The sequence below is a fragment of the Electrophorus electricus genome, chromosome 22, assembly GCF_041902795.1.
Source record: "Electrophorus electricus isolate QZ-2024a chromosome 22, ASM4190279v1, whole genome shotgun sequence".
Lineage (NCBI taxonomy): Eukaryota > Metazoa > Chordata > Actinopteri > Gymnotiformes > Gymnotidae > Electrophorus > Electrophorus electricus.
Window position 1 is genome coordinate 1,813,936 of NC_137518.1, and position 19,821 is coordinate 1,833,756.

The 19,821-nt window shown below is 46.6% G+C and overlaps 1 protein-coding gene across 8 annotated transcripts in view; it reads left to right on the top strand.

Annotated features, from left to right (window-relative positions):
- Positions 1-449: 449 nt before the first annotated feature.
- Positions 450-19,821, top strand: part of LOC113586340 (band 4.1-like protein 1) — a 60,251-nt gene continuing 40,879 nt past the window's right edge. For 2 of the 8 annotated variants that reach the window (XM_081705181.1, XM_081705183.1), the window contains exon 1: positions 997-1,144. In XM_081705181.1, the coding sequence (XP_081561307.1) occupies positions 1,081-1,144 (64 nt within the window). In that variant the 5' untranslated portion in view covers positions 997-1,080. Of the gene's footprint in view, positions 614-893; positions 976-996; positions 1,145-19,821 lie in introns of those variants that run through there. The other 6 variants (XM_081705182.1, XM_081705184.1, XM_035520223.2 and 3 more) reach the window with 5 other exon arrangements.

Consider the following 19,821-nt stretch of genomic DNA (forward strand, 5'->3'; position numbering starts at 1 on the left):
GTAACACACACACACACACACACACACACACACACACACACACACACACACACACACTCTTTTCCATACTATCTGCCACTACCAACTGAATAAAAACTATTTCTGAATCTGTCAGTGTGTCTGTGCACATACATTAAAAACATACAGTACCACCAGCAATCTAGCCTCACTACATTGGAAATCCTTTACAAAATATATTGTTTTTCTTTTGTTAAATCCCCTGGGTGCATGTGGCTGTGGTTGGTTTCAAGCAGTGCATTAGGCACAGGGTTGGTATTGGCGTTAAACTCTGGAATTATCGTGTTCTCATTACCTTCCTCCTGCCCTTACTTCCCTAGAATAAACAATTCTCGCGCAAGCTAGTGTTGTAGTTTATGCGACAAAGAGCACTAAAAAAGATCAGCTCTCGCATCACAAGGCGTGCAGGCTGCAGATAGTGCCGGAGTCTTCATCGCCCGTGCCACAGTGAGCCCTCCCTCTCGAGTTCTTACTCACTGGAGCACCGCGCGCAGTTGTTCCTGCAGCGCTCGGAACGACAGGGCTGGGGACTGACTCGCGCGCGCTGCCCCTGCGAACCCCCACGCTCCACACCTGGAGGAGTGCGTGACAGCAGGTAGGTGCTATCCTGACAACGTTAACCTTGACATCTCAGACAACCGCAAAAAAACCCAACAACAACAAAATAACAAAAAAACGGACGAACGTAATCCAAGATGTTTGAGTATTATGTCAGTCCTTGCGATGTTACTGCTCCCTGCTGATTTGAAAGTCTACATGGTGCGGACCAGATAACTTTTAATACAAATGATTCAATTTGTCTGCTAAAATGAACGCAAAGCTCGAGCTGTAGGCGCATTTGTTTTCGTGGTAGATGCGCAAGTACCGTAGGACATTTCTGGAACGAGCGTGAACTTGCTCGGGGGTCCGTTTGCACAATCTGCGCAGATATTGGCGGGGTCCTCGCGGTACGCCGCGGTAAGGAACTTCCCGTACACGACACGCGCAAATGGACCGGTTCGGTTTGGCTTCACAGGTTGCATTTCTACGGCGAGGGGACGAGCAGTTTTACCGCTCAGTCAAATGCCCGTTTTTTGGGTTTTTTATTTGCTGACAAGACAGAAGATGACGTTTGGAAATAAAGCGGGTGGGCGACGCATCACGTATTTACGGCCCGTTGTTTATATGATTACAGTTTAACATGTCACGCGCTATAGTAACGCGCAGGCAATTTATGTAGTTTAGAAAAAATACGTGTGCAATGCATGGTACGTGCGATTTGTGTGTGTGTGCGTGCGTACGTGTTGATGCCTATGGAAAATGACTCCGCAAAATCACTGTGTCCCGGACTGCACGGAGGCAGTGTTGATGTTTCCACTTGTTTTGTTTTTATTAGCATTTAAACCAATCTCGAGATACTTAAGATAGATTTGTCCTGGAAGAGACTGTTTTGCTCTAAATGGTCAAATGTGATGAGGCTCTGTAACATGAATTAAAGCCCAGTCCTACTGTGAAAATCTGCGTTGGCCAGTTTCCACTCTGAACGTATAAGCCGTGCCCATTCGCATACAAGGGTGAGAGTAATAACCTCTCTCGTGCTAGGCTGCATAAATAGAGCCTCGTGTATGTCAGTTTAGCCACAGGCACCTTTCAGAAGGGGCTTCTGTTGCGTAGCTGTGGTCATTATCTATATATCTATATATATATATATAAAGTGTTTTTCAAGTTACTCTCTCATCCCATTCACAATCAATGTAGCAAAGTAATTGCCTTAAAAAAACTCATTGGCTAGAGTATTTAGTTTGTGCTTGTAGAGTTGTTTTGCATGTATTACATGTAAATCGGGCCTTCACATGCATACATTATTTTATATATAATTGTAGGAGCACCCGCTTATGCTGAGATACGTATGAATCAAAAGGCCATAGCTGGAAAACAGCAGGTGAAAAGCAAGTGAAGAGAATGCAAATCATACAGAACTGCACAGAGAGGCTTTGGAACATTGGCTACATGTGCGTAGTCGCCTAACCGTGGGAGCCTCCAACGTCGTAATGCCGAATCTTCTCCAGCGTCTTGTGACTAGCCCCTCCCTCCCCTCCCCTCCTCTGAGGGTGTGTTTGTGTGTGTGTGTGTGTGTGTGTGGCTGAGGAGCCCGAGCTCACTGCCCACTAGGAAGTCCCGGCGGACGTTGACGTCCCTGCCGACCCGGCCGTCCAGCCGAGCCGCTTCACGCCGGCCTCTCACGAAAGCGCCGGATCGATTTTCTCCCCCTCTGCAGGAATTCGCGTCTGTCCAGCTGTCGGGGCTGCATGGGGCTTTGCGAAGGAAAAATACAGGCTGCTTTTTCTGTAAGAGCTGGACAGAGCGACACCCGCATGGTTCTGTCCTCCTTTGAGACGCCTGAGGAGGCATCTAGGCCTGTGGGACCCTGACACACACCATGCAAACAAACTCCAGTGTTTATATTACTGGAGTGCCGTTCATGCAGACACACCTACACACACACCCACTCGCTCTGGCTCAGACCTGCCAGGGAGGGTAGTGAGGGAGGAAGAGAGGCTCTTTTTCCTGCTGTTTCGTTACCCTTTAGTCACGTTGTTACTTTCTTGCGGTCACTGCAAAGCAAGAGCTGCTTCATTCCTGCTGGGCTGAAGGAAACCCTGTAGGCGCACGCAGAGCAAAGAGGAATCAAAATACATTTATTTAAAAAAAAAGGCCCAGTAATTCAGCTTGTTTCAAAAAAGCACTGAGTATAGAGGAAGCAGCAGTGCTGTGTGAGTGTGCGTGCACCTGTGCAAGTGTGTTTATCTGTTCACTCAGTCCTCTAGGGGCTTGTTGAGACAGATCCACATATCAAGATGGAGTAAACTCTGTCCTCCCTCAGAGTTCCTCCCTCTGTGTGTGTGTGTGTGTACGTGTGTGCGTGTGTGTGCCTGCCATATCGCCCCAGCAGTTTCCAGTGTGGTGCATTGTTTTCTAAAGTACTGACAGTATTCTCTCGCCCAAGACCAACACATTTGGCAGGGCAGATGACATTTGTCAGGGACATTTTATTCTATTGTTATTTATTGCAATCTGTTGGATTTGTTGCTATTTGCAGGTTCATTTTTATGGTGACAGTAGGCTGACTGTTTTCAGGTTGATAATTGACTGTGCTTGGTAGATGTAACACATGAATTACTGCTCATATGTTCCTAATTTCCATAGTTCTGTTTCTATTGCTCTTATTATTTCGATTTAAAAAAATAAATACCATCTTTGTATAGCAAACACTGTATAATTTACCTCAGTTAATTTGATCATTGAGGAAGGAGACATTTACCTGATTCTTTTATCCAAATTGTTAAGGGTCTTGCTCAGGGGCCCAAAAGTGGCAATTGGGCAGTGATGGAGCTTGAACAAGCAACCTTTCAACTACAATTCAAGCACCTTAACCACTGAGCTATGATATAAAACCTTTTTTGTATTTGTATTTGTGCTTGCCACATGTTGTTTAAAAGTGTATTCACCTTTAAAAGAGGCTCTTAATTTATTTATACCTTAAACATTAAGCATTCTCACATACTTGTATGAGAGACTTGACTTTATATTTTGAGCTTGACATTTAATTTTTGTTGAGGACCACAGTTCAGGTATTTGACAACTGCTTGAAGAGAACACATTTCTGCTAGTCTTGTTGTTTAATCTTGCTTCTCAGTGTTTTAATGGCATGTCAGGACAGCTCTGTATGACTTACGGGCGAATCTGGCAGAGAATTTCATTTGAGAATGCCTTCTCTGAGACTACGTCTTCTTTACGGTTATACTTGACACACCAGTCCAGCAGTCAGCCCTTACAGGCCTGCAAAGACTCTTGGGCTGACTCATTGCCCTGTCCACCCTTGCTAACTGCAGATTGGATCTGAGCCCCTTTCTTGCCCGTCTCATCCCTCGTCCTGTACCAGTCTCGCGTTCAGCACAAGCCTGTCTCACGCCAGCCCCCTGGCAGTACCCACTATATGAGTGTGCACCTTCCTTCTACAAGGTTCTTACACCGGGTGTGTGTGTGTGCGTGCACATGTATGTGTGTTGGGGGTGCGGGGGGTAGAATGTAAGGCGGTAGGCGATGTTTGTGTTTACGAGAGGGAATAATTTGCAACTCAAATATGTAAAGCAGCAGTCACGGTGCACTTTCCGTCAGGCCGAGCCTCGGTCACCATTCGCGGTTTAGGGAGGACCCACCTGTACACTCTCTGTCATGTGTTTAAGAGGGAGGATTATTGTGTGTGCTTGGGCAGGGTGTGCAGGCTGTTGGTATGTGAGGAGACTGTATGAGCTCCAACCATTGCCACTGGGCTCTCTCTCTATGCTGTCTTAGCTGCCCATGCTGTGGAACGTTCCCAAGGTGTCTTTTTGTAGCCAGGGGCAGAGAGAGAGAGAGAGAGAGCACTTGATAACAGTATATATTAAAGCATGATATTCCGCTGCATACTTCTGTTTGGGAGAAGGAACTGGAAGAACTGGTGAAGTGCTGATGCTGACGTTTGTAGTGTAGAGACTGCCTGTTGTTTACCGGAATAACTCCTCATGCCACTAGAGTACGATAGCCATCATATTGTCCCATGCTGTTTACTTTAAATATGTAGGCTATTAGATGGGTCCTCTTTCCTTCACGCTGACTGGCTGAGATCGCCGAGATCCTTGTCGATGGTGCTGCAGAGTACCGTGTGCATGTCTGGACTGAGTAATACATCTCTCCCAGTGCAACAGTCCAATGAGAAGAACTCAACCTTCTCTGCATCATCCCATGTAAGGGAGGACGGAACGATGCGTCTGATTTACAGTGGAGCGGGAGGAAGACCGCAGATCAGAGGCCGCCTGACAGGCCGAGGCAGGGCCAGATGGCAAGGGAACCGGGCGTCGGTAATACAGGACGTTAGCCGCAGGTTCAGAGCTGAAGTGGCTGCAGACGAACCTCTCAGCTTCGACCCGAGGCCAGGCTCAGTGGTTTCGCGAAGGCCTCTCGTCCAGCGCAGCAGCGAGTGCGGCTGTATCGGTGGCCTTTCGGCGTATCTATCCCCGCGTTCCTTCTTCCGTAGCTCGTCCACCAGAGCCAGCATGGAATGAGGCACGGAACAGGCGCTGCTGATTGTGGATTGAGGGGTTTGGGGTTCGGGGCACAGCCGGGATCGTGTCCATAGCCCTGGCGCCGCATTCTCCAGCTGTCTGTCTCTCTAGAAGCTTGTCGTCCTGTCCAGCTGTCTGTCTCCCCAGCTTGTTATCCTGTCTTCCCCCCTGCTGATGCTTTTGGTTGCCCACCCCTGGTGAAGCTCCCTGTCTGGCCATGAAGCTTGCACCGCGTGGCGGACCGTCTCGGGTCAGATGCCCCAGCTGCTGGGCCGTCATTGTTTACAGGCGTGGTGAAAAGCGTCAGGGCGACGGCTCTCTGTCCTTGTCGAAGGAGAGCGAGTGCTTCGCTGCTGATTACAGTGACTCAGCACTTTCACAGAGCCGGAGTGCCTGCTCACTCTCCTCCCTTCATTCCTCTATCCCTCCATCCCTTCCTCACCATCCCTCCTCTTTCTCTTTTTCTGGCCCCTCTTCCTGGGAGCCAGTCTGACTGCCTGTCGGGGGGTCTGTGGCCCAAGATTCGGGGTCCGTGGGTGTCCCAGAGTGACATGCTGTGAGCTCTAAGCGCTCTCTCTTCTTCCTGAGACATAGCTGATAACTACCCTACAGTCACTTTTGGAGGTGGGGAAACAAATCCAAATGTGTATTTTAGAAACCTGCATGCGATTGAGGAAAGTTGAGGTGTTTATGGGCTGTTTACTACACTACTACACAAATCAGGCAAAGCATGAACAAACTGTGAGGATGACTCATGCTTAAAACATGTTCACAAGTCATGTCGGATTCCCTCATAGTGCGCCTTGGTCAGAAATGTCATGCTGACAGCCTTCTCAGCATCCTAAGGTCTATGACACGTTTTGTCGTGTGAATTTACTTTTTAATTACTGCCAAAAACATGAAGGAAAGGATTTGGCTTCCTTTTCCTTGCCCCTCTGAGCACCACCTACCTGAAGGGAACTAGCTTACGATCGGAGCAGTAGCTCTGAATAACGTTTGGGTTTCCAGCGAGCCATGTCTACTCCCTGCCCCTGGGGGGTAATGCTGTGGCTTTGAAACTGGCTCGACTGGTTCCGTTCAGGATATAGTGCAAACGCGATCCCTCCTGTCGTTATAGAACCAGGGATCAGGTATGGCTCTTCAGAGCGCAGACAAAAAGATTCATATAAAGCCAGGCCATAGGACAATCGAAACTTTACTGTATACGTGATGTACGCGCTACCTAATGTGTATGTGTATATAGCATTTGCTATTATTAAGTTCATAAGTGTTATTAATTAAACCGACATTCTGAGTGTATGTAGAATGTGCCTTGTGGGTATATATGTGTATGCTCCTGTCTTGTATTATCTGCCCTGTTACCAAAGACGCTGTCTCAGCACCTGCACTTCAGAGCTGCTTCATGAAGGTCTGCGTCTCAGTCCTGCTAATGCAGGTCTGCGTCTCAGTCCTGCTAATGCAGGTCTGCGTCTGAATCCTGCTAATGCAGGTCTGCGTCTGAATTCTGCTAATGGAGGTCTGTATCTCACATCCAGTTCCTCCTAATGCAGGTCTGTGTCTCAGTCCTGCTGATACATTTGAGCTATGCTAAATCAGTCCCCCACTGCTGAATTGCACATTGCAGTTTTCCTTATGGTACCATATTCCACACACTGTAAACAATGCTCTTTAAACCTAATTAAAATGTTTCTTGCAAGTCATTTATTAATGAGAAACAATGGTTTCCAAGATGAGTCAAGGAGTCATGATGAGACGTGACATTTTAAAGTTGGGTCCACTGCTTTATTGCACAAATTAAGAACTAGGAGTGAAGTGTCTCACTCAGGACTCAACAACAATCCGCAGAGCCTCTATAACCATTCTGGCTCTCTGGAGACATTTCCAACCAGTGAGACTTCTAATGGTAAAACATCCAACTGTGCTGCATGTTTCTTTCTCTCTCTGTCTCTCTCTGTCTCTGTCTCTGTCTCTCTCTCTCTAGGTTTACAGAGTGTGCATGTGTGTTTTTATCAGGGCCAGGCCAGGACTGATCTTTATCAGTACTTGGTTCAATAGAGCGTCACATGTTATTGTGGTGGTTGTTCCGCGTTGTTGCTCCAGTAAGACCCATCTTCTGTATTTCAGCACCTGCAAGCTACTCTTGGAAGCATTTCTTCAAAATATACATGCTCTCTCTCTCTCTCTCTCTCTCTCTCTCTCTCCCCTTTCTCTCTCTCGCTTTCTTTCTCTCTCTCTCTCTCTCTCTCCCTCTCTCTCTCTCCCCCCCTGCCTCTCTCTCTCTCTCTCTCTCTCTCTCTCTCACACACACACACTCACACACACACATTCTGTTGTAGTGCACGGCGAATCCTTCCGAATGTGCTCTGCTCGGCAATAAACGGCCCCTGCTGGGGTGTAATGCAATCATTTTTAATTGAAAACTCACAGGAGCCTCTGTGTTTTTGTGACAGTGCAATATGGTGCCTTGGCCTCACCGTTTGTTTAAGATCATTCATTCTGGAAACATCCAGAAATATTCACCTTGCGCGTTCTGCGCGATCTTTGACCTTCTGGGGTCTCTAGTCGCTTCCCTCGAATCTTTCCGTAGACTTAGGTGTAGTTTCCTTAAAATGCCTTAAAATGACACTTGGTAAGAACAACAAAAAAAAACCCCTCACAGCAGTTCTGCATTAATTGCCTCAATGCTGCCCGCTGCTCTGTGTAGTGAACGTGTATAAGATATTAGCAGTGTGCACTGCGCTCTCTGCCAGTGAAGCAGTTTAGCTCTCCGTCAGACATACGCTGTTCCTAATAAGGCCATGAAAGACCCTTCGAAGCGGGAAAGCAAGCTGAGGACTAAATCCACGCCCATTACGCAGTCTCTCTCTCTCTCTCTCTGTCTCTCTCTCTCTCTCTCTCTCTCTGTCTCTCTCTCTCTCTCTCTCTGTCTCTCTCTCTCTCTCTCTCTGTCTCTCTCTCTCTCTCTCTAATTACCTCACTCTCCCTGTTTCTGTACTGCAGTCCATGAGTGCAAATCCTTTTGTATGTTGTTTTTCTTTCGTTTTTTTCCCTACGGGTTTTTTTTTTTTTTTTTCCCCCGACTGGTTTTTTTCCTTTTTTTTCCTCTCGCATTCTTCTGTGGCTCCGCTCTCTGGCACTCTTCCCTCTCAGAGCGGGGGTCTGTTCTCTCTCCCACTCCTGACCCCGATGACCAGCTCCCATGCGGCAGGACCTGCTGGTCTGCTCAAGTGGTCAGTAATGGGAAAGGCAAAATGACATAGAGGATAGCGCGAGAAGGACCGAAATAACATTGCGCTAAATGGCAAACTTAATTTTGCCTACCTCTCTCTTTCCGTGGCCTCTCTTCCTCTCTCCCTCCCTCCCTCTCTTTCTTTCCCACTCTCTCTCTCTCTCTCTCTCTCTCTCTCTCTCAGTGAAGGGAGAACGCAACAAGTGCTTATTGAAGGGGCTCATAAGCTGCTGTCAAGTACTGACAGGCTCAGCGTAAAGAAGTCATTGTTTTTCTGTTTTTAAGAGACCGGGATACTGCTTTCTGTGACAGTATCTCGCCTTGGAAACCAACCATGTGCCAGTCATAAGTGGCATGCATACAGGCTAGCTCTCCAAAAAGAATCTATCATTTGTTTGTTTATTTATTTATTTAGCAGTGCTGTCATGGCAACTCTCTGGAGAGGAACTGTAGTCTTGCTCTTTGTTAACTTTAGTTTTACAACAAACCAGGGAGCCGCCACGTTTTGTTTTTTTTTGTTTGACTTCCTCAGGATTATTAAGCAATGCAGCAACTGGCTTTGTCTCGAACTGGTTTGCTTTAGTGACTGGATTAACAACAGCACACACCCAAACGGAAATCCGAAGAGCACTGCATATCTATATCCACGATAGTTCGTTAAAAAGAAACGGGGCTAGATTTGCATCAGCGACCCAGTCATGGACCCAGTCGTGAAGTTGCCGTCCCTGTGAAGGTAAATGTTTGGAAACAGCTCACTGCTCTCCAGTACCTGGCACTCAAACGTGACATGCCCAGCTTCAGAGCTTCAAAGCACACTTGCCCTGCCGCACCTTTCGCCCTCCCGGCTGTGCTGTTCCAGAATCTCCTGAGTCCTCCAGTGTTCACCCACACAGACGTGCAAACGTTGGCTCCCCGGGCACGCAGCGTGGAAGTGGCCAAAGCGAGAAGAGACCTCAGCCAGAGTGTCCAGCCTACAGAACCGGTGATGTTAGAAGGGATCTGCAACGTGATAAAGGGCTCAGCTCGAAAGGCCGTCGATCTAGAAGGTACCGGCAGCGGGAGGTGATGAAGTCCACACGCAGCTATCTGCAAGGGCAGGCTGTGCATCGGGATGGCATCACGGAACCAGCTTGCCACTGCCAGTGACGCTGCCAGTGTGCCGCCTGTGACACAGGATGTTCCCTGATTCAACCCTGGACTGTAGATCAACCCCCCCAGTCAAAAACCCGTTACCTGGATGTAGGTCACCTCCCTGCCCGGCGACCGTATCTGTGTCTGCCCATTTAACGGTCACCCTGGCCAACGTCAGACAAACAGGCACACACACACACACACACACGGTAACACATGCCACCTGGGGCTATTTACCCTGAATGGACCAAACAAATCTGCCCATTACAGTGTCTTTACATATCTGGGCTGAAAAATTAAGTGTTCTCCTTTCACTAATCACCTTTCATAATGGCCCTCTGCTGATATGCCTGTGAGCTCAGGATAGTCCTAATAATAAGATAATAAGAGTAATAATAGACCTCTGTGGCTGTTAGATGTGTTGTGATATGCTGTGATGTGTTGTGGTATGCTGTGATGTGTTGTGGTATGCTGTGATGTGTTGTGATATGCTGTGGTATGCTGTTATAATGTTAAAGGCTCAGTTAAGAACTGCCAAAATTACTCCCAGTCCTAATCCTACTTTGGTATAGATATTACACTGCAATTTCGCATGTATGAGATGACTTGAAAACAAAGGACATTGATGAGATTTTCCAAATAGATTTGCATCCCATCAGGAATTCATCGTACGTTAATTCGCTGCTAAATCGTATTGACATGGGTTCAACTAGTTTTTGTCTGGTAGGACGTTCAGCACTGAAATTTCTATCAGTGAATAAACATATTATGGCAGCTGCTGCCTTGATAATGTTTTTTTTAAATATATGGAGAAACCATATGGAGATTCTTCCAGTCATCCTGAAGGTCGTATGTTAGCAAGCACATAGCTTACAATATGTGCAAGGAAACAGTTGTCACATGTCGCATGTAGTATAGAAACTTCAGAAATCATCTAAACAGGGCTTGTGGGCTCCCTGTTACCACATATGCTTTCAGTCCGGGTCATTTGGGTGGGCCGGTTCCTTTGGAAGGCACCCTTCCACATGGCATCTGCAGCGGAGCTGGAAACACCGGAATCCTGGTCAAGTCAGCTTGAGTGTAATGGAAGAGCCCACAGACACAGCCTGAACCACCAGAGAGATTTTATTTCCTTCCAGGATTCTCCTAAAGAGGCAGCACGCAGGGCGGGATGCGGAGGGCTGATTTGGGAAGCGTTTGCTCCCAGCAGCCTCTGTTTTTATTGCGTATGTTGCTTAAGTATCTACCTGCTTATGTGTTTGTCTGTCTGTAGATTTCTTATGAATAAAGTAAAACATTCACAAATTATATGATTGCACCCATATTACAGTACGATGAGGTGGTTAAGCTATAAATAGATGCTTGGGTATATTTTGAATTTTTTGCCTCTGTCTCTGTGCTACTCAGTGCTGGGGAAACTAACTGTCATGCTGTATTCTTAGACTGTGACAGTCAATTGAATAAACCTCATTTCAGATTTGAGTGGCAGGGGAAACTTTCCACTGAGCCCGGGACTTAGAGGTGGTTTCCACAGCAACTGGAATGATTTACAACTTTTGGTCTCAGGAACATTTATTTGCATCCCCAGCATGAAGGGCGCGGACTGCCTCTCCGATAGGCTCGAAGTGTCGGGTTTCACTGGCACAAGTTTACTTCCATACCGGAAGCATTCAGCGCAGAGGAAGTTCTGGGTCAGCGAGAGATCTGGAATCCCAGTGCTTGTTTTCCAGACGTGAAAATACTCCATTATGACAAATAAACTGACCAAATAAGGCATGTAATGCCTTGTGTTCTTAGGTTGCAGGGGCCTTGGACAGAAGGCTTGGACACAGGATGGAGAAAGTGCCCCTGACTCTCACTTCAGTTCCGTAATATGATGTAACCCGACCCTGCTTAGAGTTATGCACAACTTCAGCTTGAAGGATGAATTGTATTCACAGGCCATTTTTCTCTTGTGGCCATGTTGAATCAAAGAAGATGCCTCTCTCTTTCTCTCTCTCTCTCTCTCTCTCTCTCTCTCTCTCTCTCTCTTTCTCCCATCTGCTTTACCTCTTTCCATCTTTCTTCTCACATGGCTTGGCTGTTACAGGCACTCTCGACCTCACATCAGTCGTTTCCAGAAGATGTAGCTGTGCTCAGAACAGAAGGGCATCGATTGGGCATGTGACAGACCATTAACCTGCATTTTGTTTAGCATGCAATAACTAGCTTTTCTTTTTCAGAATTTTTCTTTTTATTTATTTTTTGCTGTTATATTTGTTTTTTACTTAATGTAATTGCCAATTCTGAATTCATCCATAAAGTTTCCCAGGAAGCTTTTGGAGTGATCGTAATTGGGAAAATCCAGTCAACAACATGTGTCACACAAACAAGGGTAGAAAAACATCACAGATAGTTGTATCCTAAAAGACCACAAATAGGCTAACTGGAAGGAAAACGTAGATGAGGTTGGTAAACAGGGAAAATGCTCAGAAATGCCCGACAGAACAAGCAGGAAGAAAGTCTTAAAATGTGTTTGTATTGCTCCTAATGGATCCATCAGTTAAGTGTTGTGGCAGGTAGAGGAACAGCAGGCAAACTGAAGAGGGATTCTGGATCTACACGCATCTTTGCTCCATCACTGGAACTCTACTCCCCTGCATAGTTTCAAGTTCTCCCGGCTCTAAAAAACCTGATTTCACTCATTTTGAAACCCATTAAGAGCTGGATTAACAATCAAATGGGCAGTTTTCCCAAACGGATTAAAGCTTTATCCTAGACTAAAAGAGGAGTTTCAGCAGAGAGTCCATGGTGTCGGGTATTTGCATATCTGTCCTTCCTGGAATATTTTGTGGGGTGCTTGGATCACTAAGTTGTCCACTGGTGACTTTCTGATGTCCTCTGTTACATTGAAACAGCTGCCACTTGCAAAGCCCATGGTCACTTGATTATAGTTGAGCAAAAACATTCTGTCCTTTACTTCTAAACACCCTTATCCTGAAAGAGTGCTTTAGTGCAATAATATCCTAATAATATAAATACAGATTTTTTCAGACAGAATTTATAGGATGGGATTATGTTGCAGCTATATAAAGACAGCAATGTAGAGACAAGATCGGCACTGCCTGTGCGTTCTTTGGAAACAGGACGTGTGTCGTACTGCGTCTAGACCGTCAGTCAGATGTTGCTACAAGTCCTCCCAGAGGAGCAGTTGAAGGCACCACTGCCTCCATCACCGCTGCGCCGTTACTGTGGCACCGTGGCAACGGCTGTAATAAGCCTCCAAGCCCGACAGATACAACCTCAGGCGAAGGTAGCTGAGCAGCAGAGACCTCCCCATTGTTAGTCTAGGTCTGCCAGATTGGCATTGGGAGACTCGGTCTCTTTGACCTGAGGTTGCTAGGCAACGGTCGTCTTCCGGGAGAGAGATGAAGTGATCTTTTATTTCCTGTAACCTTGTAGCTTCTGTTTAGGATAAGCACAATTTGACTTTTAAGTTGAGGGGGAGGAGCCAAGGGGATGGTGGACGTGCTCTCTCCGCGTAAATGATAACGATGGAAATCATCCTTTGGAAATGCTCCAAGAATAGTGTCGTTTGGCTGAATCATTGTTCGGATCCAACAGCTGCTAAATTTATGAATGAAAATGCCAAGCAATGTGTTTATACATTCTGTTGAATGTTAAAAAACTTGTGGTTTTGGGAACTTGAAATCAGGGTTCAGCTTGTTAGATGTTTGCAGTGCAGTGTGGGAGTAGCACAGTGACACAGGCTTTGTTGTTTAGACTCCTGCAGCATACTGGGACAGAAATTACACACTGAGATTAAAGTCCAGAGTGCCTTTAATGAGCTTTAATTCAGTCTGTGATGTAGGCATTGTATAGGCTACATAGGAAAAGCGTCCATTTTATAAATTCTTTTTATAAAGTGTTCCTAATTTTGATAATTAGACAGATTAACATAATGTTGAATAAAACTGCAGTGTGTGGCACTAAAACTGCTCTGTGTGGTTGCAAATCCTTTTCGGTTGATGAATGGCTGAGGCCTGCTGGCCATAGCGACCAGATGCTGGGTACATTCCCCGGTGAAGCCCTTTATTACGTACTGCATCTTTCAGTGGCTTTTGTTTTTTTTAGCCTTGTCTTTAATAATCGAAATGCAAAATGTATTTCCACCGTGAATGAAGAGCATTCCAGGTTTTGGCCCCTGGCTATCTCTGTGTCCGCTTCAGTGTTACGGTTCAGGTCACCAGCCTGCAGCAGGGCAAAGCCCCCGTACTGGAGTCCGGAAGCGTCGGCCTGTGTGAGCGCTGTTCGGATCCCTCGGTGCCTTCCAGGCATCACCTGGCTAGCACTGCCAGCAGCCACAACAAGAGCAGAAACAGCAGTGCCAATCCCACCGGCAGCCGCTCGCGCCCAGGTGTCCATTTCCCACATCAGCCTGCATCCCTTGGGGTTATGAGGCCTCTGTCCTTTCTTCCTAACAGTGCAAATTTAACCGTTTACACAGTCGGCTCTGATTAATATTTCTTATTGATCTGCTCTGATTTATCGGCCTCTTCGTGGCCTCCTTTATTGCCGCTGGCATTTCGTCGAATCTCACGTTGCGAGATCACAGACTGCAAGTGCAAATGCCACATTGGCAATTAACTCAAGCCCTCCTGTTAGCTCTCTCCCGTCAGAGCTGATGATGCATCATCTGGGTAGGAAACAACCAAGCAAACAATTGTCCTCTTTCTTGCGGGATGAAAACCGTTCAATTAGGATTTGCATTGCAGAAACTCATTTTTTTTTCACAGCAGGAGTTTCACAGCTCCATTTGAGTCATAGCTGAAGTCTCCCTTTAATCTATGACAAAGTGTCATGGAGAGGGTGAAGGTGTGCCCAAGGTTATTTCTTGCATATCGCACCTTAACAGTTCTGATCGCTTTCGGTCCAGCGTGAAACGTTCAGTGTCATTTTATAGCAAGGCTTTAGGATATTTTCTTGCAGTCTTTGACATTTTCTTCAAGCCAAAGAGCTGATGCTTGCAGAAACAGGACATGTGGTCAGTGACAGTGTGCGTCGCTGACAACTCACTTAGCTGACTGGACCTCCCCCCCCACACCCCCCCCGCCTCCTGCTCACCACATTGTCGTTGGTGCCATGTTGACCTCCAGGTCTCAATGGTTCCATCACAACAGTGTTTGAGAATCTCTAGGATATGATGCTTTTGGTGGTGATCACTGTGTCGTCCAGCAAGAAGCAGCCATAGCAGCTGTTGTTTTTTTCAAATTTTTACCTTGTGTAACTGTCAGAATGAGAGAGATGTGATTTTTTTTGTGTGTGTGTGCAAAAGATAAGACCTACAATTGACTTTCACATTGCTTTAGCTTAATATATCCAGGCCTTGTATATGCAGGTGTGTCAGAACTCACCTTCTAGAGCAGGTAGAACATGGTGCTACTAACACCAAGGTCATGGGTTCAGTTCCCAGGGGGCGTATATACTCTCACCCTAATAAGTGTGGAAGCCGCTCTGGGTAAGTGCATGTGCCAAATGCCATTAATGTAAATTAAACCTGAAGAGAAGGAGCGGTACTACTGAAAGCCCTTTCTGTGATCGAGGTCGTCGAACTCTCAGGTCTGCTGTGTTTTGCTGAGCGAGTGAAACAGGCTTTTAAACTGGGGAATTTCCTAGTGTTCCTGTGGTACCGGTCCAGTTGCCCCAGTGTTCACGAATGTTTCTCCTGGTACCATTCCTAGTCTGAGTCCCTGCTTAAAACTTGCAGGCTTTCACTTCTGCGTGACTTTGTGTGACGCATTAAATCAGTGTCTAATTGCTTTCAGAGTCCAGCGACGACACACCTTCTTATCACCCCTTCTCTTTTATCCACTGCTGGTTTAGCAGAACATACCAATGCTTGAGTAAAACAATAGCTACACAGACTCCACATCAACAAGCATACATGGTTGACAGTAGCCATCGGGAAAATGAATGGAGAATATAAAACATAGTTTATGTATTCTATAAAACAAAGCCTAATGAATATATTCTATATAAGAACACATACGAATTCTAATGAACTATAATGTGACGCACCATGTAACACTGGCACAGATTCTAGAAAGTTCTCTCAGATGTGCTTTTTAGGGAAGAAGGCAATGGATTTTGTCCCTGGAGAAATGTAGCCTCGTGGCTGTCTGTCCTGTAGGCTTTTATTTTATATGCTGATGTGAGCTGTTGCGCCCTCGGTGGAGTTCTTTGGCCTCCTGCAGGCTGGATGGTGTGAACTTTGATGAGAGAGACAAAGAGTGATTCACGATGAACTGAAACGCACAGGGATGAAACGCTACCGGTGGTCCGCATTTCTCCTCATAAAAACCGGACCTGTGGCAGGACTCAGTCGAGAAACTAAGCATTGATTAGAACAAGAGACCTTTTTACTTTATATCTCAGCTCCAAATTGTGACCTGGAGGTTTCTTTTTCAAACTTACCAATTAGATATCCTGTCATTAATATTTAATTTGATTTCCCATTAACCACTGGATTAATTCGCTCTACGTGACTGAAGATTAACCTGCCAGAAGCTTTAAAAGTATATTCATATGCAGCCAGCAGCTGAGGGCTTTCTCAAAGATCAGATTGCCAAAAAAGGTCGGCAATAAATCTTTGTAATCACAATTGTCTGGCACTCCGTACACTTTATTTTGCTGATGCGCTTGACCTTTGGAGGTGAGGAAGACAACTACTACCAGGCGAACGTATCGCCGTGCATAATCACGACTCGGATTGCTCGGGGGGCTTCTGGTTAACACAGTCCATTCGACTTACCCTTCCTGTCCTCTGCTAATGCTCTGCCTTCATCCATCATTCAGAATGCTTTTCTAAACGGCAGCGTTTTACTAAAGGTTCCGATTACCACGCACGCGGTCGCAGCATACCGAGAAGGCAGCTCCGTGCCCTCCTGGCTGCCTCCGATTGATTCACACCGCTTGGTTCCAGCAGCTTCCTGTGTAGAGGATGGATGAGGTCGCTGATGTACGGTGCGGTCAGGGCACGAAAGCAACAGGTTGAGTGTGTAGTTCAGATAGAAGTCAGTTTTTTATGGTCAACCTGCCCTGCTAAAGACCGCACCGTCACTGGTGGGAGACATACGTGGCTGATATCTGATCTTTACCAAGAGTGAATGCACTTCTTCCACCACGCAGTGATTGGACAGTGCTTGTTTGTCAAGATTTTCTCAAAGTTTGCCATAGGCTTAGTTATCGGTCTGATCTGGTGGCCATGTTAATTAGGTCTTTTACTAGGACATGGCTTAAAGAGAAGCCGGTCGTTCATTGGCTCTTTTATTGAGCCACTGTTTGGACACAAGCTGGTCGTGACACAGAGCGCAAATGTTTTGTTGTCTGCCCAGGAATGCTTATCAGGTGGCACAGAATATGCTTAGAAAAGGCACAGAGGTGAGCGAACCCGTACACACACCCCCCCCCCCCACACACACAGACACACACCCACACACACACACACACCCACACACACACACACACTCACACACACACACACACACACACACACACACACACACACACACTCACACACACACACACACACACACACACCCACACACACACCCACCCACACACACACCCAGACCCACACACACACCCACCCACACACACACACACACACTCACACACACACACACACACACTCACACACACCCACACACACACACACACACCCACACACACACACACCCACACCCACACCCAGACCCACACACACACACACACACACACACACACACACTCACACACACACACACACCCACACACACACACACCCACACACACACACCCACACACACACACACCCACACACACACAGACACACACACACACACAAGATGCTGTGGCACTAGCAGGTAGATCAGAGATGTATACCGCCATGTTCTGCAGCAGAGGTGTGTGTTTGTGTGCAGGAACTCTAGTGTGCGGCTGTGCATTGACAGCAATCTTACTGCTAGTTTCTGTCAGTCCAGGACAAAAGAATGAAATGACCACCGATAGTTCAGTAAGATGGACGTCTCTGGAGGCATATGAATGTGACGGATATTTTTGGCCTTAGAACGTGTGCTCTCTGCTTGTTCTGCTCTCCAGCGATTATAGCTATGTCTGTCAATGATATTTTTAGCACGTACATGTGTGATAGGGAGAGGACTATTGAACACACACTAAGTGTGTGTGTGTGTGATTTTTTTGTTTACAGAGCTCGTGATCTGCTGCTTTACAGGCACACAAGACTCAGGACAGTCTTGGCCACGTGAGCAAACAACGTGAAAGGTTAGCCGGTGGCCGCTGTGGGTCCTGACAGGGCGCTGGACGTGGGATGGCAGTCCCTTCTGGCCAGGCAGCACTGAGCCAAAAAGTCCTGCTTCAAGCAGGCAGCCCATACACAACAGAGAAACTCAAGCCGGCATGCTACTCTTCTGTAAGGGTTTTGAACCGACAAGTGAAGAAACTTTTTTTTAAGTAGTAGATTTTAGAATATTTACAATAGATCAGTATATTGGTGTAAATTTGAAGATAAAGAGATGAGCATGAGGCAATGAGATCGGCACGAGATACTGTGCCTGATTTCCATTAGTGTGATTTTTACCTGGTGGTAAATGAGATGTCACTCACCGATGCCTCCGTCTTCATTAAATCAGCATGCGTGACAGCTGATGAGGGGCAACAATGAATAAAAATCTAATCGGTTAACACGATTCTCCACGAGCACTTCACACCCAGCTGTCAGTGAATACTATATATAAACCATGCTGCATTTCCGACGCATGGACAGGCTGAGCGGAGCGGAATGCCGCAGCAGTCAGGGATCAGACCTGGCATTCAGACGGCGGAACACATGCCTGCGCCAAAGGCACCAGGAAGACACCGAGCTCCTGGAATCCCCGGAGCCGCTCCCGCACCCCCGCACCACACCCGCACCCGCTGGCGAATCTTAGCTGGGCGTGCCGGCTCACTTGCGTTGTCTGCTGTCAGACGGGAACAGCCGTCTGTGGATGTTACTTTCATCTGCCATCTCAAAGCAGGGCACCCTCAGAGCCGGCGTTCTGATCTAGGATCAGCTCTCTCTCTCTCGCTCTCTCTCTCTCTCTCTCTCTCTCTCGCATGCATTCTTAAATGTCACATTTAAGTCGTTAAGACGCAGATCTGTTGTCGGTCCGCGTCTCTTCCACAAAACGCCGCCTTGTGCGCATAGATCCGTGTCCTTAAAATCCCCCCTGCCAATGACGTTCTACGCTTTCACCAAGCCTATTTTTTTATCGATGCAGAGCGAGTCTTTTATTTTCAACACTAACGCAAAGGCAAAGCCGTCGTAGCTAGACAGTGGCCGAGAATGGCGGGAAGGTTCTCCTGGCAGCTCCCGGCTCCACTGCAGGAATGCTTCAGCACTTCGGTCTAGTCACACCCAGTAAGTAAGCACATGCCTGGGCCAACTGTGAAATACTGTATGCAGCCCCTGTCGCTCTGTTTCTCAGCCTTAAATAACCTGGTTGGAGCATTTGGTGTGGAGACAGGTAAAACCTCCCAGCAGTTTTCTCTTAAAGGGCTTATTTGCCCTCACACTGATACACTGTCCGTGTAAAAATAAATAAAATGACTGACCCACTTGCCAGTTTGTTTTCTTTTTGTTTTTTTTCCATCTGTCCTTCAGTACTATTAAAATGAAGGTCTGGCATTGGAGGTTAAGTTTTGTGGCGCTGTTATTCCCATCTCCCCCAGTGGAAGCAGGTTGACCTTGTGCCATCGCTACTTGGTCTCAGTAACAGATTGCAACACAGATGTCTCTCCTGGTCCTGTGGACTGCAGTGATTTGCTAAATACGCCACCGTTTTTTACATTTTTTAAAAAGGATCCAGTGACTACGGCACAAAAATGACTGTGTGAAAGAAGGATCAATGTTAACAAATAACTTTGCTGGGTAAAACTGCACCATGAGAAACATAAGACAGTGTCACTGTAAGCAGCAGCTACCGGGCTATAGTCCAGTGACTCTTTTGTTTCTCGCAGACATGTACACTACAAGGTGTAAGCAATATATTACCTTTGAACAGATTAACAATATATTACCTTTGATCATATTAGCAATATATTACCTTTGATCGGATTAGGTCTGGATATTTTACCAGGTATCAGTTCCTATATCTTCCCTTTAGAGTGGAACTGTCCCCCTCTCTTTTGTTGTTTTGTTTGTGTGTGTGTGTGTGTGTGTGTGTGTGTGTGTGTGTGTGTGTGTGTGTGTGTGCTTGTGACTATACAAAAATGACTCAAGGCTTGGAGCAAGTCAGGGACACCTTTTGGCTGTGTAATTAATCACATGACATAAACAGGCAA